Consider the following 27964-nt stretch of genomic DNA (forward strand, 5'->3'; position numbering starts at 1 on the left):
CCGTTTGTCCCTCGGGACCAACTCACGCCAATAATAAGGTCTTAACGGACGTCGATGAAAAATTTTGGTAGAAAACAAGCCAAAATCCCGAATCACCAAAAATTCATGGACTATAGCACATGAAAATTGGTAAAATGTGGTTTTTCCTGCTTTGGGGCTCGTTTGAACTTGAAAATGCGCTCAATTTCTCCTCGGGTCCAATTCACGCCATTAATAAGGTCTTAATGGATGTCCATGAAAATTTTCGGCCAAAAACAAGTCGGAATACTGAATCACCAAAAATCCATGGACTATAACACATGAAAATCGGTAAAATCTTATTTTTCTGCTTTGAGGCTTGTTTGAACTGTAAAATGCACATGTTTGGCTCTCTGGACCAACTCATGCCATTAATAAGGTTTTAACGGACGTCCATGAAAAAATCTGCAAAAAACAAGTTGGAATCTCAAATCACCAAAAATACATGGACTATAGCACACGAAAATTGATAAAATATGATTTTTTCTTCTTTGGGGCTCGTTTGAACTTGAAAATGCGCTCATTTTCCCCTCGGGACCAACTCACGCCATTAATAAGGTCTTAACGGGCTTCCATGAAAAATCCTGGCAAAAAACAAGCCAAAATCCTGAATCACCATAAATCCATGGACTATAACACACGAAAATAGGGAAAATCTGATTTTTCCTGCTTTTGGGCTCGTTTGAACTTGAAAATGTGTATGTTTGCCCCTTGAGACCAACTCATGCCATTAATAAGGTCTTAACGGACTTTCATGAAAAAATTTGACTCCAAGGTGCCAAATACATGGGCAAATACACACGAAAAAAAAAGTAGCATAATTCATAATAGTTAGCTCGTAAATGCAAAAATATGTCTTAAAATAATGACGAACTATCCGTAATGCTCCCCCAACTCACTACGGAGGTCTGCATAAAAAAATTTTGGATTTCATTTTCAGGTGCCAAAGGCGTCAAATCCATGAGCTAATACACACGAAAAACTTAGAAAGTCACATAATTCCTAAAAGTTGGCTTATAAATACGAAAATATGTCTTAAAAATGACGAGACTATACATAATGCTCCTCAACTCATTATAGAGGTCCTCATAAGGTTTTTTTATATCATTTTTCGAATCCCCAGGACACAAAATCCATAGGCTAATACTTACGAAAAATCAAGAAATCGCATAAGTACTAAAAGTTGGCTCATAAATGTGAAAATATGTCTTAAAAATGAATTAACTATACGTATTGCTCCCCAACTCATTACGGAAATTCTCATAAAGTTTTTTCAAATATTATTTCTCAATTTTTTGACATACAAATCTACTGAGAAGACAAACAATGATAACCCAACACTACAATAACAATAATTGTGCTTCAGTCTCAAACAAATTTGGGCAACAACTCGACACTCAAATAAATCATACATTGTACCTATCGAGCTGCGTCAATTCTCGACTATTTTCTTTACATAACCAAATCATGAATAAATTTACAATGTTAACATGTTTGGAATTACATAGCCCAGATTTGATTCAGTTTCCTGATCTTGGGAGCTAAAAAGAATTACTTTACACAAATTTACGGAGAGGAAAAACAAAAGCTAGAACAGGAAAAGAAAAAAAGAAAAAAAATGTAAAATACAATTGCATATATATATACTACTCTCCATGGACCATAGCAGACTGAAAGGGCACTCTCTTGATTTCCACAAAGGTTGAAAATTCCTTGTTCATAGGTTGTTTCCATGGTTCACCATCCACCTGCATATAGGCTTCTTTCCATTCGCCGCCTCGTAATTCGAACCTAATTGCTGAAGCCTATAAAATAGAACAGATATTTTGTAATTCAAACAACTTGGACCAGCTTTCGGTGACAATGTCAAACAAATGAACTGATGGAAACATGAATATGAGCCATGGCATTCTCTTTGCAAATGTGTGTGTGGGAGAGCGGGGAGGTGGGGAATGGGTGGGGTGTTATTCACGTCCTCTGTTGTGACACCCCCCAAAAGAACCATAGACTTACTTGAAACCTATATTGCAAGGTTTTTTGGTCAGGTCTAGATAGTGGGATTAAGCACCATTGCGTGGCTTGGCAAACACTTTGTTACCCCTACAAAGAAGGGGCACCAATTTCAGAAGATCGTTTGATACATGCCAAGCCTTCAACACTAAGCAATGGTGGATTTTGAGAACTACCAACTCACTTTGGAGTGAGTTCATGAAAGCCAAATACCTCACTTATATCCATCCTATCTTGATGTAAAAGCAAATCATTCATTCTCATAGCTGGAAATTATGATATTAATTTCTAGTTGTTTATAAAAAAAAAAGAGTGATAAAAAGACTGCTGACGCTAACATCCTTTTGGTATGATATATGGTCTAGCATTGGACCTCTTCACCAGATGGTTCCCCTTGGCCTTAAACTAGGGAACATTAAGATGAAGGAGGTACAGAAGAATGGTGGAACAGGAGGGTTCTGCTCACTCAACTCCCTATTGACACAATGAACAAGATCAGGGAGCTTCAAATCTCCCTGAATATTGCAAAGGATGACAGGGCCATATGGATGCCAACCTCCACATGCAGTTTTCTGTTGGTTCAGCTTGATATAATCTGAATTCTGAGGCAGAAGTGAGCTCCTAATCATGTTGATAACAAGGTCTGGTACAAAAACATATTTCCTAAGATGTCTTATATCACTTGAGGGGCCTTCATAATAGACTAGCTACTGACCAAAGAAGAGCTAGATTTGGTATCATTATGGTCCCCAAATGCAACTGCTGCAGTGTCACCAACATTAGGGAGGAACTTGAGATTGCAGACCACATATAATGCCAGGGTGACCATGCTAAAAAGCTGTGAATTTATTTTGGTAGTCCTCTAGGCATTAACTTGAGCAATTAAAGTATTAAAGTGGCCCTCCCTAACTGGTGGAATCATAAGACCCCCAACCCCTTTCCTGGCATGCATTGCTAGGATACATCCCATTTTCATTTGCTGGGCAGCCTGGAGGTCTAGGTGTTATAGCAAATTTGATGATGAAAAAACATATGCAGGTACTCAGACTCAGTTTGGATGAGCCAGAGTTGGAGACACTTGGGAGTCCATATGTCAAGCATGTGATGCAGACATACACCAAAGAACAATCACAGAAGTCAAATGGATCAGATCTAAGGGAGACTGGAATCAAGCTAACTACTGATGGGGGGGGGGGGGGTTGCATGAGGACGGATTATAATAGATAGTCTTGGCAGCACCATTTTTGCATACGCTATTCCCCTGGGACAAGGCACCAGCAACATGGCTAAAGCTGTTGCATTGCTCTTGGGCATCAAATGGTGTGTCAACAATGGGGCATCAACCATGTTTGTGGAGAAACAGACTCCATACTGATTGTTAAATGTGCCAACAAGGAATGGAAACCACCTTGGAGGTTCAAAAAGTACATAGAGGAAATTCAGAAGCTAGTTGAGGGTCATGGATTCCCTCCCATAAGCCACTGCTTCATAGAAATAAATAAACCTGCTGACAATTTAGCTTCTATTACCCATGCAGAGTAGAGTCTATGCAAGTGTTAGATTCCTTTTCTGAATTACCTATGCAGATCAAAGAGTTGGTTACCATGGACAGATGAAACTTTCCATCATTCAGAAACTAACAAAATATGCCTAGCAACATCATCTATTAACCCCCTGAACAAATAAGCCAAAGCCTCTTTTGGTTTGGATAGATTAGTGCAAATATACTTGGTCTCATCTCAATGATCGTGTATAAAAGTTAGGGCTGCCAAACTCACTTTGTAACTTTTTGCTCATCAATGATCAATGGAGGTTCTTGAATTATTATTTTTTCTAAAGAGAGGACAGTAACCAAGAAGAGATGAAAAATTATAGCACTCTCCCGATTTCATTCAGCATTCTACAGGAAACTCTGTGAAGCAATGCATGTGATGAATCCATATGATAGAGAGAACAGGTTCTAGTGAGTAAGTGAGTAAAATACCTGGGCAATATGTTTGGCAGAGATCAGTTCAACCATAACCATAGAAGCATGCCATCCATGTTTCAGGCCAAATATTTCAATATATCCATCATCCGCGTGGGCTTCAACAAAACCTTTCTGAAATTTCAAAAGCAAGAGAAAAGAAATCAATATTATTGTTTAAAAGGATATTACTGCGGATAATACATTGGTTTCCATCAACATTTGTGGAAATTGGCAACTGATCAATCCGACTATTCAGTAGGATCACAATATTATGGGAAACCCTTTCATCACCCCAAAATACAGCTTTCTGATTTTTTTCCTGAAGTTTATGATAAAGAGTCTGCAGTGCCCAGGCCACTGATATGCAGTTTGTTCAGTGTAATAGAATATCAGAAACAACAAAACATTGGGACAATTTGGCACTTGGGGATTCTGGCTCTAACTGTGCTCTAAGGATTTTTACAATAGCATAGAAATAATGCCAAATTCAACTCGTTTTACAGTGGCTAAATTGATTCGCTCTTTTTTTTCAATAAACATGAAATTATACCATATTCAGTACTTGAAGCAGAAGCTGGACTCAAAATAAAGCGCTTGATAAAATTTAAGGAACCATCAACTCGTTCTACTTAAATTCACAAAAGATTTCAAGCAAACATCCTGATTGACATTGGTAAAGTGATGACTAACTTAAAAAAGTTCTTAAAGAAGAAAGTAATCACCAAGTTCACATTCCAATATAAAAATCTTCCAAGTGTTCAGCTTAATCATGATCGCAACTGCCCAAACAAGTCTATTTGTCTACCAGGGGAATCATTCAAGTCCATTAAGGTTCTTACAGCCCTCTACAGACAATACTAGGAGTAAACGGACATATGAAAAATGGAAGTGCATCACTAGGATCAAATTTACCATCCTATGTGACTAGTCCCAAAAAAAATAATACCTTCTCCAAGTACTCTGGCTTCAAATTCCCCCATGGATTCCTCCCACTGCCATAACTAGGAAGATTCAAAGTCACTATAGACCGAACACTGCAACGTGAAAGGATTAGGAATGTGAGGTCAAGCATAAGGAAGGTAGAACTATAAAACTTCAAAACATGTAACAACTCATTAGGAGCACTATTACTAGCATTATTTTTCAGTATGATTGACTATATTTGCCCCCAAATCAGAAAAAGAGGACAACTATTATGTGGAGGTAATCCAAGCGATTCTGCATTTTACTATGAACTATTTAAAATATATTGCGCCGTTTAATAGACGCCAAAGGACAAATATCAACCTTGAAGGTATAGGGACTTGCTCCCACTTCGAGCTATTGACCTTCTTGACATATAAGCGCAGAATGTTATTTAATCCCCTGCATCAAAAAAATTCATTTAGGAATCAGAGATAGGCTTCAGCATACTAGATTCAGTAACCATTAGATTCTCTAAGAGATAACAATTTTAAAAAATGGCAAAAAATCTTTCCCAAGATATTTTCTAAATGAAGTAATTACATGACACCAAAAGCAAGTACAATTGTTTCCAAAACAAGTTTGGAAGGTCAAACACACCATATCAAAAGCCATGATATATCGAACGAAGAGGAAGAGGGCATCCACCACATATGACCATTCATGATACTCAAAAGTTTCCAAAGTAATACCTAATGATATAGCTATAGTAGCATTCACATTCAGCAAGTAATAACTGCAAGTAAAATTAGCAGTCTGCATCAGCAAATGCGACATTAATAAGTGCAAGAAGCAAACTCGCACCCCTGAGGTTGATAGGTGGAGATATATGAGCTGTCAATAGCCAGGGAGCTTTCTTCCCTGCTATTTGGAATCCTAAGGGGAACACTTCTCTAGCGGCTTCAAACTGGGTTGCAAGGCTTCAGCAAGGATAAGCAGACGATATAATTAAGAAATGCTTTGAAGCTTTCCTGTGCATTAGATCCAAGAATCCAGAGGAGACACTGAGGTTAGTGTAAATCTCTATGTGTCAAGCAAAATTTCTCAAGCCACCTGCTGTACCAACGTTGTTCCAATCTGGGAATAAGGTAAAATGTATCACTATGTCGAGTTCTTTCCACTTTTATGACAGGATGAGAGCAACTCCCACTCCCTTATATTTTGGCAAGTTTGACAGGCATGCCAGACTTTTGGAACTTTCTTTGTTCTTTTTCGTCAATAAATATAACTATGAAGGCTATGAGGACTCCAGGACTGCTTGTGCACTCATGAGTCGTCCCTACAGGTAAAAAGTCTAAATACTCACAGATTTGCGATTGTCCTTCTCTCATATCAAATACAGGGAGTTTGCATCGTGATTTACTGACATACCAAATACATTTTAAAGCATTATCTACTACCTGGTTTGAAGGATATAATATTAATGTTGAACTCATTATGCCCAAATCGTTACTTGTCCATTCATTTGTCCAAACCTTCTCAAATTTGCAACTATTTTTTATGAAGAAATTTCAAATTTGCAGCACAACAAATGCGAACTTCTAACACTTTAAGATGATGTATAATGTCCAATATATAACATTAGAAAAGAAGTACAAATGCATAGTAGGGCTGCTCTCTTCTGCATCAACTGCTATGTGCTAAAGGCCCTCGGGACTTGACACTTGGACACTGGGAAGGAAACCTCTTGAAAATGTCTTGTAGTAGGAGGACCCAAAGTCGGACTACTATAGTGAGTCTAGTGACTACTAGAGGACACTACTAGTAATAATATGCCTCAACCTCAACTAGTTATAATCGGCTCTATGAATCCTATATAACCATTCCATCTATTAGGGCTCACCCCATCCTTATACTCAATAATTTATTTCAGACAAATTAGAGGTTCTATTGCACTAGATATTTTCTAAAGCGCATACTTATTCATGCACTCAATAAATTGACTGGTGCAAAAGCATATGCTCGGAAAAAAATGGAAGGAGAAAAGCACAGGAAACTTAAACTGCATCACGAATAAGCATATCTTTTTGGATAGATAACTGATACATGTGATTTTCCTAAAGAATAATTGTCATGCCACAACAAACAGATGAAGCTGAAAATTGAATTTCAAAATCAGTATCTATGTATTTTATTTAAGACAGGGAAATCTTCAAGACAAGCTACATGTTATTGAGTTGTTAGAAAGTAAATGGAAGTGGATTCTTATGCGTGATTTTGACCAAAAAATCATTAGTTTTAAGTAATACTTCAAGAAAAGATTTTAAAAACACATGTTAAACCAATCTACAAAGACATTTGTGGTCCGTGATAATTGATCTCTAATACAAAATGATCTTGAACCTGTCAACATTTGCTTTCTTTCATGCCTAACAATATTATAGGCCAGCTAAACAAGTAACCCTTCGTTTTGATCTGAGGTGCAAAGAAAAGTATGTATTTCTAAGATAAGGACTAGTCAATCCCAGCTAGAAAAGTGACCAAGCAGGGCCTTTCTGATGGATGAAAGCAATAGTTATATCTCTATCTTACTCTGACCCCAATCTACGATGAACCAGACAAGTGAGGTAAGCATATTGTATGATTATGCATGTAGGAAAAAAACAAATAAAAACAAACAGCTGTTGCATGCGGGATTTGAGTGGATAACTGAGTGAGGAAGTTTGAACCTTAAACCAGGATCACTGCTACAAGGTGCAAAGAACCAGCCTTGCTTGCAACTATATCCTGAGTAAATCAACTGCAGAAAACATTCTTGTCAGAATCTAGAACATTGTACTTCATGAAATCAAATATAATGTACTTGTGAAAAGTAAAAACACCAATTACTATACACTTCAAAGTTGTCTATGCCTTTGTAACAGAACTCTAAAAGACAGGTATACACTTCAAAGTTGTCTATGCTTCAGTCCAGACAAGTTTTTATCAAATTTTCTATATCCCTTTCCTTGCTGGAGGTGTTGCTGGTACCACCTTTTTTCATTTTGACAAGTATATGCTTTTATCAAGTTGATTTAGGAAAATAAAAGATCAAGCAACTTCATAAAATTAAAACTAAAATATGCAAACAAGTTTATGATCAAGAACAAGAGCATCAACCTTATTTGATAGAGGACCTTGAGCAAGGTATGGCTTTTCATTGCGTAGATGGTGAAAACCATAGGCAACTTGCGCATCCATCCCTGCAATTGTTGTGGTATAGACAGACTGTCACAGCTGCTTGTTCATCATGCATTGTTGACCATAAATAGAAGTAAAAGTTGTCAAGTGAACAAATAGGCAATTTTCTTTGTTGCTAATTATGATTTTGTTTACTTGTCTAAAGAATGTCTTTTCTTCTTGAGTCAGGGTAAGTTGGTGTTAGACACCAAGAGTTGTTTCTTTCTTTAGTGGTGAAGATATTATTCCCCCCGTCCCAGTTTATTTGGCATCATTTCACTAGATAAGGAGTTCAAGAAAGAAATGAGAACTTTTGTCACAGAAGCTAAGTATGCATAAAGTACCAAAAGCAACCTTCTAATTGGGTCCAAAACAATTCATCCAACTCTTGGCAGAGCATCTCAATAAGGTGAATATAAATATTAGCAAAGTTCAAATATAGAAAGGTGACAGTCAATTTCGAATGGGTAAAAATGGAAATAGCGCCATCAAATTGGGACAAAGGGAGTAGAAGATTTCACAAATGGAAATAAAAATGGCCAACCATTTTTTGAAATGTGACAACACTACCAGATATTCTGAAAATAAAAGAGTGGTGAAAGATAACTCTGTGCTAGTGGATGGTAATAAGTTTGGTTGGGTCAGTTGAGTACATGCAACCTGGCTCAAACACCATCACTATCAACAACGAAAAAAAGATACTAAAAGAACTAAAGGACAGAGGGTGTAATGATTTACTTCCATAAAAAGACTCTAGGAGCTCAGGAAGTAAGCAGATTTTGCAAAAGACGGTTTTCTGTTTATGTTAAATTGTGCAAGAAATTAACGAAGAAGAAAATACTTCTTAGATACCAAAACATATCTAGCATCTGTCCCTATCAATTCAGTAATAGCAGTAATTATAGTTTTATAACTCCAAAAACTACTGCTCTCATAATTAGCAAAATTGGTGGTACAATGGTGGTGAAAGAAACTATTTTTCTGTTAGCAGCAACTCCAAATATTGACACTGAAGGACAAGTGTTGGTAGTGGGAATATATGCATTAGTAGAAGCACTGTCAACTAAGAATAGTAGTCAGATTAAGCATTAAGATTTGATCAAGTTGCATAAAAAGATACAAGTTTAAGAGAGGTTTTGCCAGAATTGATTAAAGATTTTCAAATAGTCATACAAATCTAAAAGAAAAATGAATTTCTAATAAGATCTTCGATCATCAGCACTGATATAGACCAGTCATATGCCTTGCCAAGATAGCAACAGTAAATGTATATAAAGTAATGAATCATGACATGGAAAGTATTGATGCTTTAGTTAGGTCAAGTTACTGTTGCACACCTATGCTAAAGTAATTGTAAAATACTCCTTGATAATAGGACGACTTCTCTGGTAAGTCCCCATCAATTTCCAGTTCCTGCACAACCAATGTCATGGATAAATCAATAAAAATTGCTGGAAAAATTTGAAGTGTTCATAATGACTCAATTTATAGTTAATAATTGAAAAGGCAGAAGAAGTTTATCCTTAAAGACAGTTGATGGAGAAAATGAACTTTTGGAATATCCATTCAATTAAACAAGGAATGGAATCAACAAACATACCATAGCTTGCAACTTGCAAACACTCCCTACATAAGCTGACAAGACAATACTCACATAAGCAAGAGTATATAGGAATTGCTGTAATATTACATTTAGAATGAACACCTTGCAAGTGATACTAGATGCTAAATTCCCAAGACAAGTATCTGTAGTAAAGCACCTTCCAAAGCTTAACTAATTTACTAGGACCTACAAAGTATCACTGAATGAATGATGAATGATTTTCATCAAGAGAACATAAGTATCTATTAACACGTCTACAGCGCATTGATTTCCTTAGGACCCTATAAAATATCACCGAACAAACAATAAATGACTTCCACTTGGAGAAGCATTACTATATATTAACAAATTTATAACAGTGAGAATTCCTTGAACTCCAAATTGGCTAGCACAAATTGCAGATGAATGTGTGGCATACTAAGATAGATAAGATCACGAACGAAGTTACTCGGGACAAGGTATGAGTGGCCTCTGCGGTGGACAAAATAAGAGAGGCAAGGCTGAGATGGTTCGAGTATGTAAAGAGAATATGCATTGATGTCCTAGTGAGTAGGTGTGAGAGGTTGGTTTTAGTGGGTATAAAAGAGGTAGATGTAGGTTGAAGAAGTCTGGGGGGGGGGGGGGGGGGGGGGGGGGGCGGGGCGCGGGGCAGCCGCGCCGGGGAAGGGGGGGGGGGGGGGGGGGGGGGGGGGGGGGGGGGGGGGGGGGGGGGGGGGGGGGGGGGGGGGGGGGGGGGGGGGGGGGGGGGGGGGGGGGGGGGGGGGGGGGGGGGGGGGGGGGGGGGGTTTCTGCAAGTTACCGACGACATGACCCTAGATAAGAAGACATGGAGTTCGAGGATTAGGGTAGAAGCTTAGTAGGTGGTTGAGCGTTGTCTAGTTCCCTTATCAATATTATTATACTTCCCTACTATCTTATTTTTTTATTTTAGTATTACATGTTTTATTTGCTTCAATTATCGTATTATTTGTTGATGACACTTGTTCTCTTCTTAATTGTTTTCAGCACAGTTTCTTCGATTTTGTATTTGTTTTACGTGTTTTTTGATAGTTTAGCTGATGTCTATCAAAACCAAATTTTCTATCTTCACAAGGTAAGGGGTAAGGGTTAGTACACAACACCCTCCCCATGGACCCCACTTGTTGAATTACACTAGATTTGTTGTTTTTATATAATTAATATATATTATATTGATATAGAAAAAATAAAAATTAATCTAAATATAAGCCTCTGTTTTTAAGGGTTTTTTGGGATTCGCCCGAGGCTCGCCCTTGAATGGGGCACTTGTAGAACCCTGGAAACTCAGTTGCGGGGCTTAGTTTTGTAAGTCTAATTCCCCAAACGCTCGACTGTGCGCACTAAACACATCTAACGCTCAACACTCGGGGATTGCTCAATAGTTCATACCAAAATCATGAGTCAAATTCCCTATTTAACATTGTTAACCCTCAAATTCTTTAACAAATTAATAATGATGTTCAATTCATCTATAGAAATATGAAGATTGAGAATAACTCAAAAAACGAATCATAGTATTGCATATTTACTAATTGAGAACATAGTGAGGATGAATATCATTGGAACATCCTTTCGAAAATAGCTAGATAACTTAAATTTCATATCCCTCAATTTGATTGATTTTCATATCTTATTTCTATGTCTCAGAATTATCATACTTTTTATTATTTTGCTATTTGAAAGCAATTTTGTATTTATTCATGAAAGAGTACCAGACCCACTTAGTGGGATTTCACTGTGTATGTTCTTGTTGTTAAAAAATTGTGATTTTTCAATGTTTAGAAGTTAAGAAATATACTTATTTGTATCTATTGATAACTTTACATTATTGTGTTGTTATACTTGTAAAAATATTCTAGATATTTTGTTTTGAATGAATTGTTTTAATTTTCTTTAACTTTTAAGGTACTTCCTGTAAAAAAATTATTAATATGCTATTTTGTAGAAGTGTAAATTAAAAGATTAAAGATCCAGAGGACATGTCACAATACTTATGTCTCCTCCGTACTAAGTAAAACATCCCACCTATCACATTCTGATATAAGCTAATAAAATTTAATTGATTAGAGGATATTAAAGACTTGTAACATAATTATATATTTGATTAGAAAGAACAAATATTTATGAAAAGATTAAATAATAAAATACTACAAGTGCAAATCAAATCTCATTTTATGTCATCTTGATATTGTCGCAGTATTTGTTACAGACATCCAACTTAATAATGGTATTTCTATTTACTATCCTTTTTTTTTATGACCATGATGTCCGAGCCAGCTTTCGCGCAACACAACTAATTCCACGGGGTACCTATCACCTCCCACCAACAACAGGTACCAAGTAACTCTATCCACCAAGGCTAAGACAAGTGGGAAGAATCACCTAGTGTTTTTTGTCTCCACTGAGTTTTGAACCTGAGACCTCAGGTTTCTCGACCACTTCATTGACCACTATGCCACACCCTTGGGTGCATTTACTATCTTTGTATTTCTGATGCCTTTTATTGTTAGAGTTGTATACATTTTATTCTTATTTATTAGATTATGTAAATTTTGAGACAATTGTTTGTCTTGACTGAAATGACCTGTTTGTGATAATTAATTAATAAAGGGAATTGCTTTAGCTTTCCTTGAATATTTCTCTACGTGTAAGGTACTAATATGATATAATTGAGATATTTCATGAAAAATCAAAGTCATAGTTCTCATTATACGTAAGTTGAAGTTGAATAAACTATGATTACCGACTTACTATACCATACCGCACTTTACCAAAATCGAACTTAAAAATACCGAACCAAACTGAATTAATTTGGTATGGTAATGGTAATAGTAATTTGAAAAACCAAAGTTACCGAACCGATATTTTTAATACCGGACCATGAAAGCATCTAGCTTCTAGAGAGTAATCTAGCATACTGGAAAATAGCAGTGAGTGATCTCTATGGCTCAATAAACACATGCCTCAGATTGGAGGTCTATCAGTATCACCTTTCTAGCTGGTGAGAAGGTCACTGGATTTAATAGGCAGCAGCTGCATGCTAGTTGGCCAATTATAAGTTGAGAATAGTTGAATGGACTAAAACTTAAGCAAAGTACTAAAACAAATGTGCTGCTCAAACTAACAAGATCAACAACAAATGGTAACAAGCTACAAGTACTTCTAGGAGCCAGGAAAGTCTGGGTGGAGGCTTTTGGACACCATGTAGTAGGTGGGAGCACTGGGATTAAGTAATCGCTAACTGGATGTACTAGTTACACATGGATAGAAGAAGATTTTGTTTTTTTTTTAAAAGTTACAAATCCAAATAAGTCACCCATCCAAGTATAATAGAAAATCAAAAAGACAAGTTCAAATATACTTCTGACTGAACATAATAACCTTTATGAAGAAAACAAGAAGTGGAGAAATGACCAGAGACTAATGAAACTATGGAAAAAGTTTGATTCCAGATTACAATATTAAGGGCGATAATGACAGATTAGGACCAATACATGTCCATTCACGATACCAGTATGAGTTTCAACACAATAGGTACATCAATTACCTGATCAAGAGATGCACAGTCTGAAGTTTTTAGAGAATAAGGTGTCTCCATTGCTTCCCCAGCTGGCATTGATATTACAAGATTCCAACTGCAAAGGAAAGCTGCTAATTGAAAAAGTTGCTAAGAGCATAAATGAGGCTCAAATAATTCAGGTAAAAGACAAGGAAAAAATGACAACTAAGTCTCGTATATTCATCCTAAAGTAAACACTTTTGTAACCGCATGAAATTGATGTTAAATCATGTCTGTTTTACTAATTGTCTCAAATGACACATTGATTTTACAATTGATAGACAAAACAATAAATAAAAATACTTTCCACCATTATTACAAAGAAATACGAGCCATACTCATGTTTCCAGGTACATTACGATAAAAGACACTAGGTTTGAAATATTGCACTGGGAAACAACTTTTAGTCTGTTTCAATTTGCCTTAGTGATGCATCATATCTAAAATGAGGTGTCATGGTGTATGTTATTTGTGGATGAAAATAATACTGATTGACAAGACTCGCAGTGGAATTAATGCTAGGCTGGAGGTTTGGAGACAGACCTGGAGTCTAAAGGTTGAGCAAGCTGAGCAGGACCAAAACTGAATACTTGTATTGCAAGTCCAGTGATGTAACTCGTGAGGTTTGCATGGACACGAGGCAAGATACAAAATCATCCTCAAGAGAGGAAGTTTAAGTATCTTGGGTCTTTTAACTCAAGAAAATGGGAAGATCAATGATGCCATCACACATCATATCGATGCCAAGTGGACGAAATGGAGGCTTGCCTCCGAATCTTGTGTGATAAAAATGTACCACCAAATCTTAATACAAAGTGGTGGTTAGGCCGACTAAGCTGTATAGGGCAAAGTGTTAGACAATTAAGAACTCTCATATTCAGAAGAACAAAGTTGCGAAATGGGGATGTTGAGGTGGATGTGTGGGCACACTAGGAAAGATAAGATTAGAAATGAAGATATTCAGGATAAGGTGGGGGTGGCCTCGGTTGTGGACAAGATAAGGGAAGCGAGGCTTAAGATGGTTTGAACATGCAAAAAGAAGATGTGCAGATGCCCCAATGAGATAGTCAGAGAGGTTGGTTATAGTGGGTTTAAGAAGAGGTAGAGGGAGTCCAAATAAGTATTGGACAGAGGTGATTAGAATGGACATGGTGAATCTTCAGCTTACCGAGGACATGACCTTAGATAAAAGGCTATGAAAGTCGCGTATTAGGGTAGAAAACTAGTAGGTAGGTTGAGCGTCATCTCACTTTCCTGCGGGATAGGCTTGTTGGTAGTTTGGTGCATTGTACCTGTTTCTCCTTTCATACCAGTAGTATTAACACTATTCTATAGTTTCTTGTCCTTTGATTACTGTTACTACATGTTGTTTCTTATGCTTCAGTTATTGTATTATTTTTTGTTGTTACTATACATTTTTTGAATGTTATGTAATGTTGTCCCTATTATTTGCTGTCTTTTGTACTTCTGTAGTTTACTTTTCAAACTGTTTTGGTATGTGTTACTCGAGCCGAGGGTCTTCCGGAAACAAGAGGTAGGGGTAAGGTCTTTGTACATTATACCTTACCAATATCCCACATGTGGGATTGCACTGGATATGTTTTTGCATAGAAGTTGAAATTTAAACAATATAAAAATGTTTTGAAAACAAGAGCTGTTCTTTAGAGAAAATGAAGATGAATTGCTTGGTTCTTTCCTATGTTTGGTGTAAACATGAATATCCTCAACAAGAAGAAGATATTCCTAGCATTGTAGATAACTTATATAAGATTCTAGAAGGTTAGTTTTTACACTTCTGTGATCTTTGTTTTGTAAGTATTACTGGACTACTCCTGGAGTATCCTCTGTTGATAATACAAGTTACCTTTATCAAAAAAAAAAAAAAAAGAACTTCAGAAAGCAAACTCTGCTACTGATTCCAGATGTTCATTGACCTAGAAAAAATAGGTGATAAGAATAGCAAGAAAGGTCCTTTGGTGAGTTATTGGGAAAAAAGGAATTTATATTTCACATATAGTGATATATAGGGCGTGTGAAGGCTTCAATAACATGCGAGAAGTAGTAAAAGATACAAAGGGTATTTTCATAACCATGGGTTTACACCAGGGATCGACATTGAGCTTGTACTTGTTTGCCCCCTTGTGATGGATGAGTTAATTAACACAATACATGATGAGATCTCATGGTATATGCCATTTGTTGACAATATTATGCTAATTGATAAAACTAGAGAAGGTGTCAACCTAAATTGTGAAGAAGCCTTCTACAGAATTAAGTGTTTTAGGATAAGCAGAAACAAAATTAAGTATATGCACTGCCAGTTGAGCCTTCTAAAGAGTAATGTTTTAGGTAAGTAGAAAAAAAGATTGAAAATATGCACCGCAAGTTTAGTCAACATAAGAAAAGTGAAATTGAGGTGAGATTAGACGGGATTGCGGTTCCTAAATATAAACAATTAAATATCTAGGATCGTTGTTCCAAGAGAAAGAAATAATGAAGATGCTACATATAGAATCAAAATCAGATGGTTGAAATGGAGAAGTGCTACTGGATGTTATGTAACAGAAGAACGCCTACCAAATAGAAAGGTAAGTTCTATAGGAAGTTATAAAATCAGCAACGTTACATGAGAGTAAAAATTAGGTCGCCAAAATCCAACACATTTACAAGATGGGCAGAGATGTGAATACTAACATGTGCATAAAATACTAGAAAAGATTAGAAGTGGCCATATTTTAAGAGGTTCAATTCAAGTAGCACACAGGATAAAATGAGAAAATACCACTTGAGATGGTATGGTCATGTCCTGCATCGACCACCATATACACCCCTCCGTAGATATGAAACCATTATGGGTAAAGGTGAAAAAAACTAGGTAGATCTAAAATCACTCGGAAAAAATTTGTCTTAAAGGATCTATAATTTCTAAGGATTCATGCAAGTGTAGCAAAAGTTAGGACACAGGGAAAGATAGATCTATATAGCAAATACCTAATAGTTGAGATCATGTTTTAGTCATGCTAGCATTTTAACTATACGCACTATGCTTTTCTAGGAGTTGTTCAGCCCTTCAGAGATTTATATGTCACTAGAAAATATTAAGAACTTCTAGTACTTTTCATGTTTATTTTTATTTATGTAATATTGATTTGAGATGAGTTTAAATGGAGTAACATGGTCACTATTGGTCAGTGAAGATTGATTGATATAGTTGAACGGGATCGAGGCATAGTTGTTATATAAACTTCAAAAGGCAAATAGCAAATTGTGTTTATGGTTTTAGGAGATTAACACCATGGAAATAGAAAATGTTTTATCAAGAACTACCTATAAAATAAAATATTCACCTATCTAGATGGCAGATAGGACCATTGGCAACCCTGTCAAGAATTCTTTTTGTGGCTGTCTTCCAGTTAAAAGGAAATGAACCACCCTGAAAAGTGAAGCTCCAAAAATTTCATAAAAACTAGTCACAAGAAGACAGTAAGAACTGATGATTAAGCAAGTCCGAAAAAGATAACAATAGGAGCTTACCCAACCAAAACTCCTGGACAAGTCATTTCCTGTGCCAAGTGGAATTATGCCAGTCGGTGGAACTGGATCCCGATCCTGTCTCTTAAGCTCACCAAGGCAGCCAAGAACCCAGCCAACAGTACCATCACCTCCTGCTGCCTGCAAAACCAGAAAATTGAACATGTAACTCCTTGATAAGAACGCACTGGGAGAATATGTACTGTTTAAGAAGAAAAAAGGGGCCATAATTATGTTGCATCGTATGCATACCACGACCCTTATCTTTTCACGAGTCTCTTTCGCACATGTGTCACCAAGAGCAGCAAACTTCTCCAGGCAACTCAATCCATATTGAACGAACTCATTAGGCTTCACAGCTGAAAGGTCAAAAACCTGGCACAGTTTAACGCAAAGACACAAATAAGATCAAAAGAAAAGAGAAACAATGTGATTTCTAAAAGATATGACTATATAAATAGAGATTTTGTCTAGATTTAACTAGGTTTTTTCGTAGAAAGATCCTACTAACAACACAACCAGCTACTTTCCCCCTCCCAAGGAATATAATTGCCCCATCAGAGAAACCCAAAAAGCTCAAAGTTTAGACAATAAGAAACCAAAGTGTAAATGAACAATTTTCAGGAAAAAGATGTGAATTATTTCTGCTATCGCAAATATGAGCAGTTTCTCTCACTTCAGGCAGCACATAATTCAATCACTAATTATGTATTCAGTAAGTAGAAAACAGATAGATAGAGAAAACTATCCTTCCTAGTTCTCTTTTTGGTATCTTGCTGATCCTTTCCACAGTATTAAATAGATTTTTATTTTGCTCAGATGCATCATTCACTTCGAGATTTCTACGCTCATACCAGGAGAATGGAATGATATATGAATGACATGGAGATATCTTGGTCGTTATTCTAGGAGAATAGAATGACAGATGAAGATGTTACACGTCAAATCATAATCAGATAATTGAAACGGAGAAGTGCTATTGAGGTGTTATGTGATAGAAGTACGCCTACCCAAATGAAAGGTAAGTTATATAGAACAGTTATGAGACCAGAAATACCACATGGGAGTGAACATTTAGTCGTTAAAGTCTCAACACATCCCCAAGATGAGTTTCATAGAAATGTGGATGATAACCATACAAGATTAGATAAGATAATTTTCACCAAAAGGTGCAAGTAGCAGACATTGAGAATAAAATCAGAGAATGTCGCTTGAGATGGTTTCGGTCATGTCCTGCACGGCATCCAGATGCACCGGTCAGTATATGTGAAACAATGATGAGTGAAGGTGTAAAAAGCAGATGGTATAGACCAAAAATCAATGGAAGGAAGTTGTCTCAAAAGACCTAAAATTCCTTGGAATCTATGCAGTCTTAGAGAAAGATATGGCACAATGGAAGAGAGAAAGATAGTTGGGAATATGCTCTAGTCATGCTTTTTTCTTATGACCAGAAAAGTCCATTTGGGGACAACCATTAGGATCAATCACAGGCTTGAAACTCAAACGTAATAGTTCTGGTATCCTTCTTCACTTAAATATCGGGTTTAGTTCGCATGGCGTAGGGCTCAAACCTGTGACTTAAGTCACACGTCCCTCAACCTTTGCCAGTTGAACTAAACCTTTGGAGTTATAATGTACCTTTGTGTTAGGTTCTATGCCTTATAAGAGTCTTTTAACCCTACTAGATATTTTTATGTCAGTATAAAATATAGAGAACTTCTAGTACTTTTATATGTATTTTTATTTTGTATAATGTTGGCATGACATGAATTTAATTGGGAAAACATGGTTGTGAGGATTCAAATAGCATACCTCAACTTCTTTAAGTATGATGTGTTGTTGTTGTGTTGCATCAACGTCTCACAGGGTATGACCTGGGTGTAGACACTTTGAATTGGTTCTTAATTTTCTTGGGTTGAGAAGAAGAACATATATTATTTAATTAAAACCTAAGGTGGTTCAGTACATGCCAAAACTGATCTTGGAGTATCCCCTTTTTCTATAACCAAAATAAATGGTCGCCCCCATATAAGATCAAACACTACAGACCTTCAGTTTACAAGACAGACGCTCTACCAACCACTAAGCCGTAGGGGCTGTGCTTGAAGTATCCCTTGAATCTATTAAAAACCTTCTAAAAATGTCGCAAATTACCAAGTCAGACTCATGTGCTACATCTGTTACTCGTTTCAGCCAACATAACAAGTTTTTTCCATTAACAAAACTTTTCCGTCCGTGAAAGTTTGTTGGAACAACTTTTGCCAATAGATAAATGCTTTAGGCATCACATCCGCAAAGCAAGTTGAGCACTTAAGCTACTCAGTAAAATAAACTTCAAGAAAGAGATAACAAAAGTTAAACCTTCTAACTTTAAATAGCTCTATTAAATAGGTTTACCATCTACTCATGTATGCGTCTCTCTTAACTACCTGGAATGTTTTTATTTTTATTTTTTTTCTTGTCGTGGTTTTAACAGCTAAACCAAGCTTTAACGAACCAAAAAAAAGAGAACTAGAGGACAGTGCACCCTCAATACTCTGAGTTCGTTCAACAAGAAACAACTCATATGAACCCTGTCTAGTTTCTCCCATTAAGTAATATACACATTTTACATGAAAATTGACTACAGTGTCGAGAGGAGAACAGGAACTCAAATGTACGTTGTCAAAAGCAACATTATAACATGGATTACAACCAATTTATTCCAGAAGTTTCCATAAGAAACTCAAAAATAGCCTGAAGTCGAAAGTTAATTCTGATACCTCCATCTTTTGGTTACATACATTAGTATTTGGTAGCTGCAGTATTAAGAAGAAACCCAAAATTGAACTAGAAAAGTTCACTTCTTCTATCATTTTTTCTAGTGATAAGGGTATGAAAAATATCCAACTTTGGTCGAATTTGTTGTTGCGATACTAAACTTTCATGAGGACCTATTACCTCCCAAGACTATTTAATACCGTATTTTAAACATATATATTTGCCCACGTGGACATAAAAAATAATGTAAAATTATAAATAGTAATGTGTCCACGTGGACACATATATACCTTTAAAATACATTATTAAATAGTTTAGGGGGTAAAAAATACGGTATTAAATAGTCTAGGGAGGTAATAGGTCCTCATGAAAGTTTAGTATCGCATCAGCAAATCCGACCAAAGTTGAGCTATTTTTCAAACCCTTATTATCCCTTTTTTCTATAAGGAGTTACTTCTTTTAACTAATCAAAAGAAAAAACTTTCTTTTACATCTGCTGGAATCTGAGTCTTGAATTACAATGTCCCACCATTTCAACAACCTTTCACTTCCATTAATTTGAATAAGTACTCCTGAATTAAAGTGTGTAGTAACGCGAAGTAACCACTATAAATATATTCAATAATAATTGAAACCAAAAATCGATGGATCAATTCCCAAAAATCGTATACTGAATTTTTCAATGAACAATCAGAGAAAGAATTAGATAAGGAAACCCACAGGAAAAAAAAGAAGTAAAATTGCATCATTTCCTCAGGTAGTACATGCCTAGATGGCTAGATCATAACTCCAACCAAAATAGCTGGCGCAATAAATACCCAGAAATAATAAATTGAAACAGGAACCAAGTCCAATGAAAAACTGCACTCAACAAACAAACAAACAACAACATACTAAGTGTAATTCCACAAGTGAGGTCAAGGGAGGCTAGCAAGGGCGGAGCTAGTAAAGACCTAGGGGTTCATCCAAACTCCCTTCGACAGAAACTTACACTGATTATACTTCATACATGATTAAAATTATTATTTTTATACATATATGTACCTTTCAACTTCTTTCATGTGTTAACTTCTTCGTATTTTGAACTCCCTTTAATGAAAATCCCTGGCTCAGAGAGTTGTTTCCGATAGACAACTCAGCAAAAAAATTCCATAATAACAAAAAGGAAAACCAAACAAAAGACAGAACTTTACTATTAAACTCATAAAATTGACACCCAAAAAATAAGATACACAAAAAAAGAATCCTTTATCAGATTACAAACACATAATTCATATAGCAAAATGTTACCTGTTCTTCACCCATAAGATCCTGCAACCTAGCTTTAAGTTCAGGTCCATGTCTACCACCACTTTTCGCATTAATAAAAACGATGATCGGCGACTCCGACGGCTGAGGAGGTTCAGCTCCGGCGGCATTAGCCATATCGTAATGCCGCATCACAGAATCAACATCCTTGTTTTGAATCGCTTCTCTCATCGCTACCCTTAAATACTCCGGTATCGTAATCCTCTTCCTCAAATCATCCTTCTGTATCGTCGACCCCGTACATCCCCATATTGAATCTATCACCGATGATCTCCCTGACGCCGCCGTGTTCCGACTCGTTGATAAATCTGTCGTCGTTAACTCCGGCGAACCCATGTGAAATGACTAAATTACCCCTTACCCCTTTTTCCAAATTAAATTATTATCAATAATAATTGATTAAAAGCTAAAAAATGTGTCAAATATGTATAGGAGGAAAAGGGTGGTGGGGTAGGGGGGAAGTGAATATGAAGAAAAGCATTGAAATGGAATTTAGATTTGGATTAAGAAAAGAATATTTAAAGTTAATATTTGAATAAAATTTTAGGATAAATATTAAATACACAATTAAAATTTATATTTTAATTTTAATTAATCCAATATATCCCCTCCCTTCCTTTATTACAATTAATTAATTAATTAATCCAATATATGTTAAGAGTTTTGACGATTTAAAAAGTATTTATGGAATAGTGTAGTTTATTGTAGCACGATTATCTCGATCATTAAACTATTAAAGCAATCGTTTGGGGTTTTAATTTTTTCAGGACCTTCAATTATTTCTTAAGATATATTATATATTGTTTTAAAAAACTAATGTATTGATAAATTTGAGGAAAAAAATTGGGGCATGCAAATCAACGATTTCTAAAAAGGGCATGCATAGCAACGATCTCTTCGTAAAATTAGATATTTTATATATATGTTTTCTAAAAGGAAAAATCCTTTTGGCCATAATTTGGCCAGAATGAAAAAAAGACATGTTCACACTATAAACTAGTTTATTTTTTGACATTTTTACCCTTTAACTTAAATATTAAATATATTCTTCAATTATGTTTCCAATACATTGAAAATGATTAATGAGATTAATTATTGATGATTTCATAGTTAAACATGGGAAAGGACCCAAAAAATTCACCAAAGAAAACATAAGTCTCACCCACTCTTCTCACTTGAAATTTTCAACATCTAAAAAACTAAAAAACAATATATATATATATATATATATATATATTACAGTAGTAGTAAAAAAAATAAAAAAATATATCTCTTTTTCAATTTCAAATTTTTCCCCGCTTTACTTTTTTGTTTTGTTTATTTATTTTCCATTTCTTATTTCTTAATGATAAGAAAGCTTTTGAAAAGTATAAAAGAGAGTAAAGTGTAGATTATCTATTTAAATTTATAATTTCTAATCGTGAAAAGATAATTTATATCTAAATTTAAATATTAAAAATTTATATCAACAATACTCAGAAATAAAATCTGAAATTGACCGTGTTGGCTAAACAATTACTCTTATTTATTTAAAGGAGTTGTTGTTACGCATTGATTTTCTCAAAAAAATTATTGATAAAATATATTTTATCCAATTATACTCAGAATGTATGTGAACAAAATATGAAGAAAACTCAAATTACCATCATGTTTCCTCTTATGTGATTGTCTTCATATCTTCGATTGCATATGAATCACATCATACACAAATAAAGACTCATTAGAATTAATTTTTATTTATTATTTTAGTACTAGAGACGTATACAAAATTTTTTTGGATAAAAACGTTGATGGTGCTTCATTGAAAAATTATAATAACATGGAAAGGATATAGAAAGTTCTTTATGATTTCAAAATAAACTTTTATAAAAAAAAAATTGAAAGAAAAACATCTTCATAATTCTCCGATGATAATGACAACACAAATCTGTTAAGCATGAACTAGATTAAAGTTTCATCACATATATATTTTTCTTTATTAGTGTTATTTGTTGTTTTATAAAAAAAATATTTGTTATTAAATGATATGCTAAAATATTAAGTATACATAGTTGTAGTCACAATATTAGTATTTATTTATTTTTCTCTCAAATTAATATTTGTTTCAAACTGATTAAGAATTTTTAAAATTAAGTTATTTTATTGCATTTATTATATAAATAAATTAAAATTACCTATTTAAATAATTATTTAAATTACATTTTAAATATTTTTTTATATATATATATATAATGTAAATAGTTCAATAATAACAATTAAAACTTAAAATACTTTAGAATTGGTAGACATCAACACATTAAAGAAATACTAAAAATCATATGGTTCATAAGTGTAGATCCTATTTAACAATAACCCAAGATAGTTACACATTAATGTTGTAATATTGCATATTTGTTAATTATTATGTTTTGAAAAATTAAACTACATATTTAAATTTTATGTTTGATTATTATGTTTTAAAAAATTAAACTACGTATTTACAACTACATATTTAAAAATTAAACTACATATTAATAAATTTTTTATGTATTTCTATAATGTGCCGATGTCTATCAATTTTTAAGTATTTTGAGTTTTGATTATCGTTATTGAAATATTAAAATTCTACATTAAATGAAAATATTTTTAAAAAAATATATATCCTAGTTATGTTATACTTTATTTATACACATTAAACATATTGTAATTTATTATATACATAAAATACATCTATTTTAAAGTATTATAATTGATAGGTAGGTATTGAGTGATCTTTTATTTATTTGTTTTGAAATATCCACTTAATTAATATTATTGGAATAACTGAATTTTTCATTCATGGTTAAAATTAGTGAAATAATTTCACCATTTTCTATATATGTTAATTCTTGTGTGGAATGATTATAATATAAAAAATTAATGTATTATTTATGGCATAGTTATATATGTCTTATCATCAATTATTTTTAGAAATATCTAAATTTCAAAATAATTTTTTTCTCTTGAAAAACATCCACTATATAGACTAATCTATTTAGTTGATTATATTTAAAGAAAAAATTAATTAAACTCTTTTAATCTACGGTTAATTACTATATTTTACTAATTTTGTATTACATAATAATTAAGTATAATCTTAAGTAGATAAGATAGTCATTTGTAGTTATTATTAATGAGAAATTTAATTGTCTCTTTTCAATAAAGAGGTTTATTTTAAGTGAAAAAATAATTTTTCAAAGGTATGCGTTGGCACCTTATGATCATAATTGAGTTCAGGGGAGGGGTAGAGGAAGGAATGTATGTTATGTATATGTAGAACATAATTTGGTATATAATGTATAAAAAACAAAATTACAAAAATATTTTTTTAACTAAAGCATACAATTTTTTATTAACTAAACAATATTTATTTTTAAAAATAAATCGGATAAACTATACACACACAAAAATATACACAAAAACATTTTTTCATTTTCCTTGGCAGCCAAATAGTTTGTGTTTTAGTAGCTCAAGGAGTTTGGGAAATATAAAAAAGTTAGTTTTGTTTGGAGTGAAAAGTATTGAGGAAATAAATGCAAAAATTAAAACAAGGATATTCTAGTCTTTTTACATTTCTGGTCATTTAGCATTACCCACAAAATTGATATAATACTCCCTCCGTCCACAATTGTTTGGCAGGTATACTAAAAATAGATGTCCAAGATTAATTGTCAATTTAAACAATCAAGAAATAATTAATCACTTTTTTCCAATTCTACCCTTAATGATAGTGTAGTTCAATTGAAAAGTTATGTAGACTTTTGGTATTCTTGGTATAGTAGGGTTATATTAGTCAAATTACACCTTGTATTAAATTTTCCTTGAGGAGTGTGCATGACCTTACCCTGACAAACAATTGTGGACGGAGGGAGTATTATCTACTGATATTCATGCCTAGAGTTTCGTGATCAACATTTAGTGTGCTTAACTTAATCACTTCCATTGAGTGAACCATCTCAAATATTAGCATCCCAAACTCATATTAGTAAAAATCTAATCTCGTTCATATTAGGTTCATCTCATAATTCATTTTCAATATATTCGACAATATCATGCCATAGTTAAACATAATTATGAAAGTAAATACATGAATAAGTCGAGATAGATAGATAGATACATAGTTCGATAGTTCAACCAACTAATTTATCAATATGATCAAATATATATGATCTATACAATCTTGTTTATGTGTATTTGATATAAGTATGCATAACCTAGCTATTATATATTACAAATTAGTTGATCGAAATGTTTAGAGCCTTAACTATCCCCTTAAATATGTGAGAAAATGTCACGACCTAAAAATGGACGTGATGGCACTCGTCTTAACCCTCCAAGACAAGTCAGCCTAAAACTCAACCATTACAATAAAATGCGGAAATTTTTATAATAAACTCAAAAATACCCCCAAAATCTGGTTGTCACGTGTACAAGCCTCTAAAGTATTACAATTGAGTCAAAAGAAAAATACAAGTCTCATATGACATTGTTTCTAGAGTAGAACAAGATCATAAACAGGAGTAAGAAGGATCGCTGAGAAGACAAACAACTACCTCACGAATCTCCCAGAAGCCTTGGAAAAGAAGAGAATGACAAGTACCATAAAAATCCAGGCTCGTAACCTACAAAAATTTGTAGAAGCAAGGGGTGAGTACCAAACCACACGGTACTCAGCAAGTAAACCTCTAAACACGAGCTAAGGGGATAGAATACAAGTACTCCTTACACCCCAACCGAACCTTCACAATTACAATCTGTATAAAACCAGCCCAACCTAACAGTTCACAATTTACAAGCACATATCTCAACAATAACATTCTAACAATCATATATTCTCAACAACAAGCTCAATATTCATCAATTACCACCTCCACAACTAGAACCTGCTTAGTACCAGCCCAACATAACAGTTCACAGTTTACAAAGCACATAGCTCAACACAACACTCTAACAATTTCATATCCTCAACAACAACACTCTAACAATTGCATATCTTCAACAATAAGCCCAATATTCATCAGTCACAAGTTTCATAGAAAGGCACTCGCAAGATCAGCAACACACAAGATCAAGTTCACCAAAAATAAAGAAGTGCAATGTCAAGTATAGTGATGCATGTCTGACCTAATGATACACACCCGCTGTCTCTCAGTCTGGGACCCATGGGGGACATATCTGTCCATGCATCCATCGCGGCGCGTGATACGACCCTCGATAATAATAACTATCGCGGCGCGCGATACGTCCCTCGAAATATAGTATCCGTCGCGGCGCGCGACACGTCCCTCGAAATATAGTATCCATCGCGGTGCGCGATACGTCCGAAATGGTACATCCTCTTTATTTTCTTATTCTTTCTCAATGAACATAACACTTGTCACAACCATGTCTCAGAACAATGCAAATGACATGTTCACACAAATAATGAAGAGATGACCATTTTCATAACATTGCACAATTCACAACAAGATAATCATGATACAACATCAACAATAATTCAACAAGCCTTTCAAACAATTCTCAACACATCACACAAACAATTGATCACATTGCCTTTTATTATCCCTTTTTCATCATTAGAATTAATCAATGTGGACAAGTCAACCCATCACCAAGCCTCATTACCCTAAACACATATTACAAGGAAATACATGAATTTCATACACTTAACAAGGGTTTAGAAATCCACTTGCCTCAAATAATCGAACAATCACTCCGAGACTTGAGCCTTCCCTTTTCGTTGAGCTTCCAAATCAATGCAATCTATTCAAGTACATAGTCACAATAAGATTTCGAAACTAACAACACTCATGTCACTATAGGTTTAGCCTAGACCTAAAAGCTTACCCAAATTTATAATTAAGTTCCTAACTCTTGATGCCCATTAACTTATCAATTCTTCCAATTCCTTCAAATATCGTAAATCTACTAACATTCACAAAAATACGAACAACAATGACATTATTATTTTCCTAAGAAATCAATTAGGCCTTAACTTATATAGAATAATTAACTCCTTTAGTGAGCATTCAACTTACTACTTGAAACTGTAGGTAGCATGTATGGAAAATAATTATACATATACTCCTAACAATTCAATTCTCTTAATCCCCAAAAATTGACAGCAAACAAAAAGGAATATAATAATAATAACAATACTATTAGCACCCACCGTTACCATTAATTTCCAAAACAACTCACAACCCATTTTAACTAAGATACATCAATTTCACCTTAATTTCCCCAAACTCTTAATGAATTAAAATATTAACTAACATCAAAGAAAAGTCTCATATCCTAGTAGAGTTTCATCCGCCAACCATAGCAATTTAACCAATACGCTCTAGTCCATCAATATATATATATATATATATATATATATATATATATATATATATATGCAACAATATGTACAAAGAATAGAAAAATTAGCTTCACATATACATATTTATTTATTTACCTAAAATACTCCATGTTCCCGCCGCACAAGTTCTCCACGAACTTTTCTTTCGCTTTCGTCCGCTGAGTTCTTGCCTTCTCTTTTCTTTTTCTTTTTCTTTTTTTTTAATTATGACCCAATAATTCTCAACCCTAATAATTATTTTCCTATATGGGTCAAGTTATATTAAATTAATTATAAACTTAACTCATTAAGCATTAACTAAAATTAGTTATTTAATAATTAACCATCAATTAGTTCACTCTAGTTAAATGAATATTCAAAATTTTCAAAAATGACCTTCTGGGTCATCACAGAAAATGAAGCAACCAGTTTTAATAATTATACCATATAATACTCACCAAAAGAAAATACATCCAATTTCACGTAAATGAAAACTACTTTACAACATATCAAACATTTTAGGTGTACCCAATATAAATACAACAAATAAGTATTTAATCAATCATGGATAGGACAAGGAGTAATCACTTTCATGTAAAATATAGTGATATGAAATAAAAAAATGAATTTCCGTTACTTATTTTTTCAAATTTTTTATTAAATCTAATAATCAAAGTTGGTTAAATATTTGACGAAAATCAAAAT

At 34.2% G+C, this 27964-nt stretch overlaps 1 protein-coding gene across 1 annotated transcript; it reads right to left on the reverse strand.

The window, feature by feature from the left end:
• Nucleotides 1–1417: 1417 nt before the first annotated feature.
• LOC125876007 (diacylglycerol kinase 7-like) lies at nucleotides 1418–21294 on the reverse strand. The gene is made up of 12 exons (XM_049557102.1): nucleotides 20881–21294; nucleotides 17083–17205; nucleotides 16834–16971; nucleotides 16647–16732; nucleotides 13288–13375; nucleotides 9457–9532; nucleotides 8060–8142; nucleotides 7630–7700; nucleotides 5285–5362; nucleotides 4944–5031; nucleotides 4013–4129; nucleotides 1418–1823 (listed from the first exon to the last, which is right to left on the reverse strand). Exons 1-12 carry the CDS (start codon nucleotides 21232–21234, stop codon nucleotides 1665–1667), a joined length of 1461 nt encoding a protein of 486 aa, XP_049413059.1. The 5' UTR covers nucleotides 21235–21294; the 3' UTR covers nucleotides 1418–1664.
• Nucleotides 21295–27964: the final 6670 nt, after the last annotated feature.

Source organism: Solanum stenotomum, chromosome 9 (assembly GCF_019186545.1).
Source record: "Solanum stenotomum isolate F172 chromosome 9, ASM1918654v1, whole genome shotgun sequence".
Classification (NCBI taxonomy): Eukaryota; Viridiplantae; Streptophyta; class Magnoliopsida; order Solanales; family Solanaceae; genus Solanum; species Solanum stenotomum.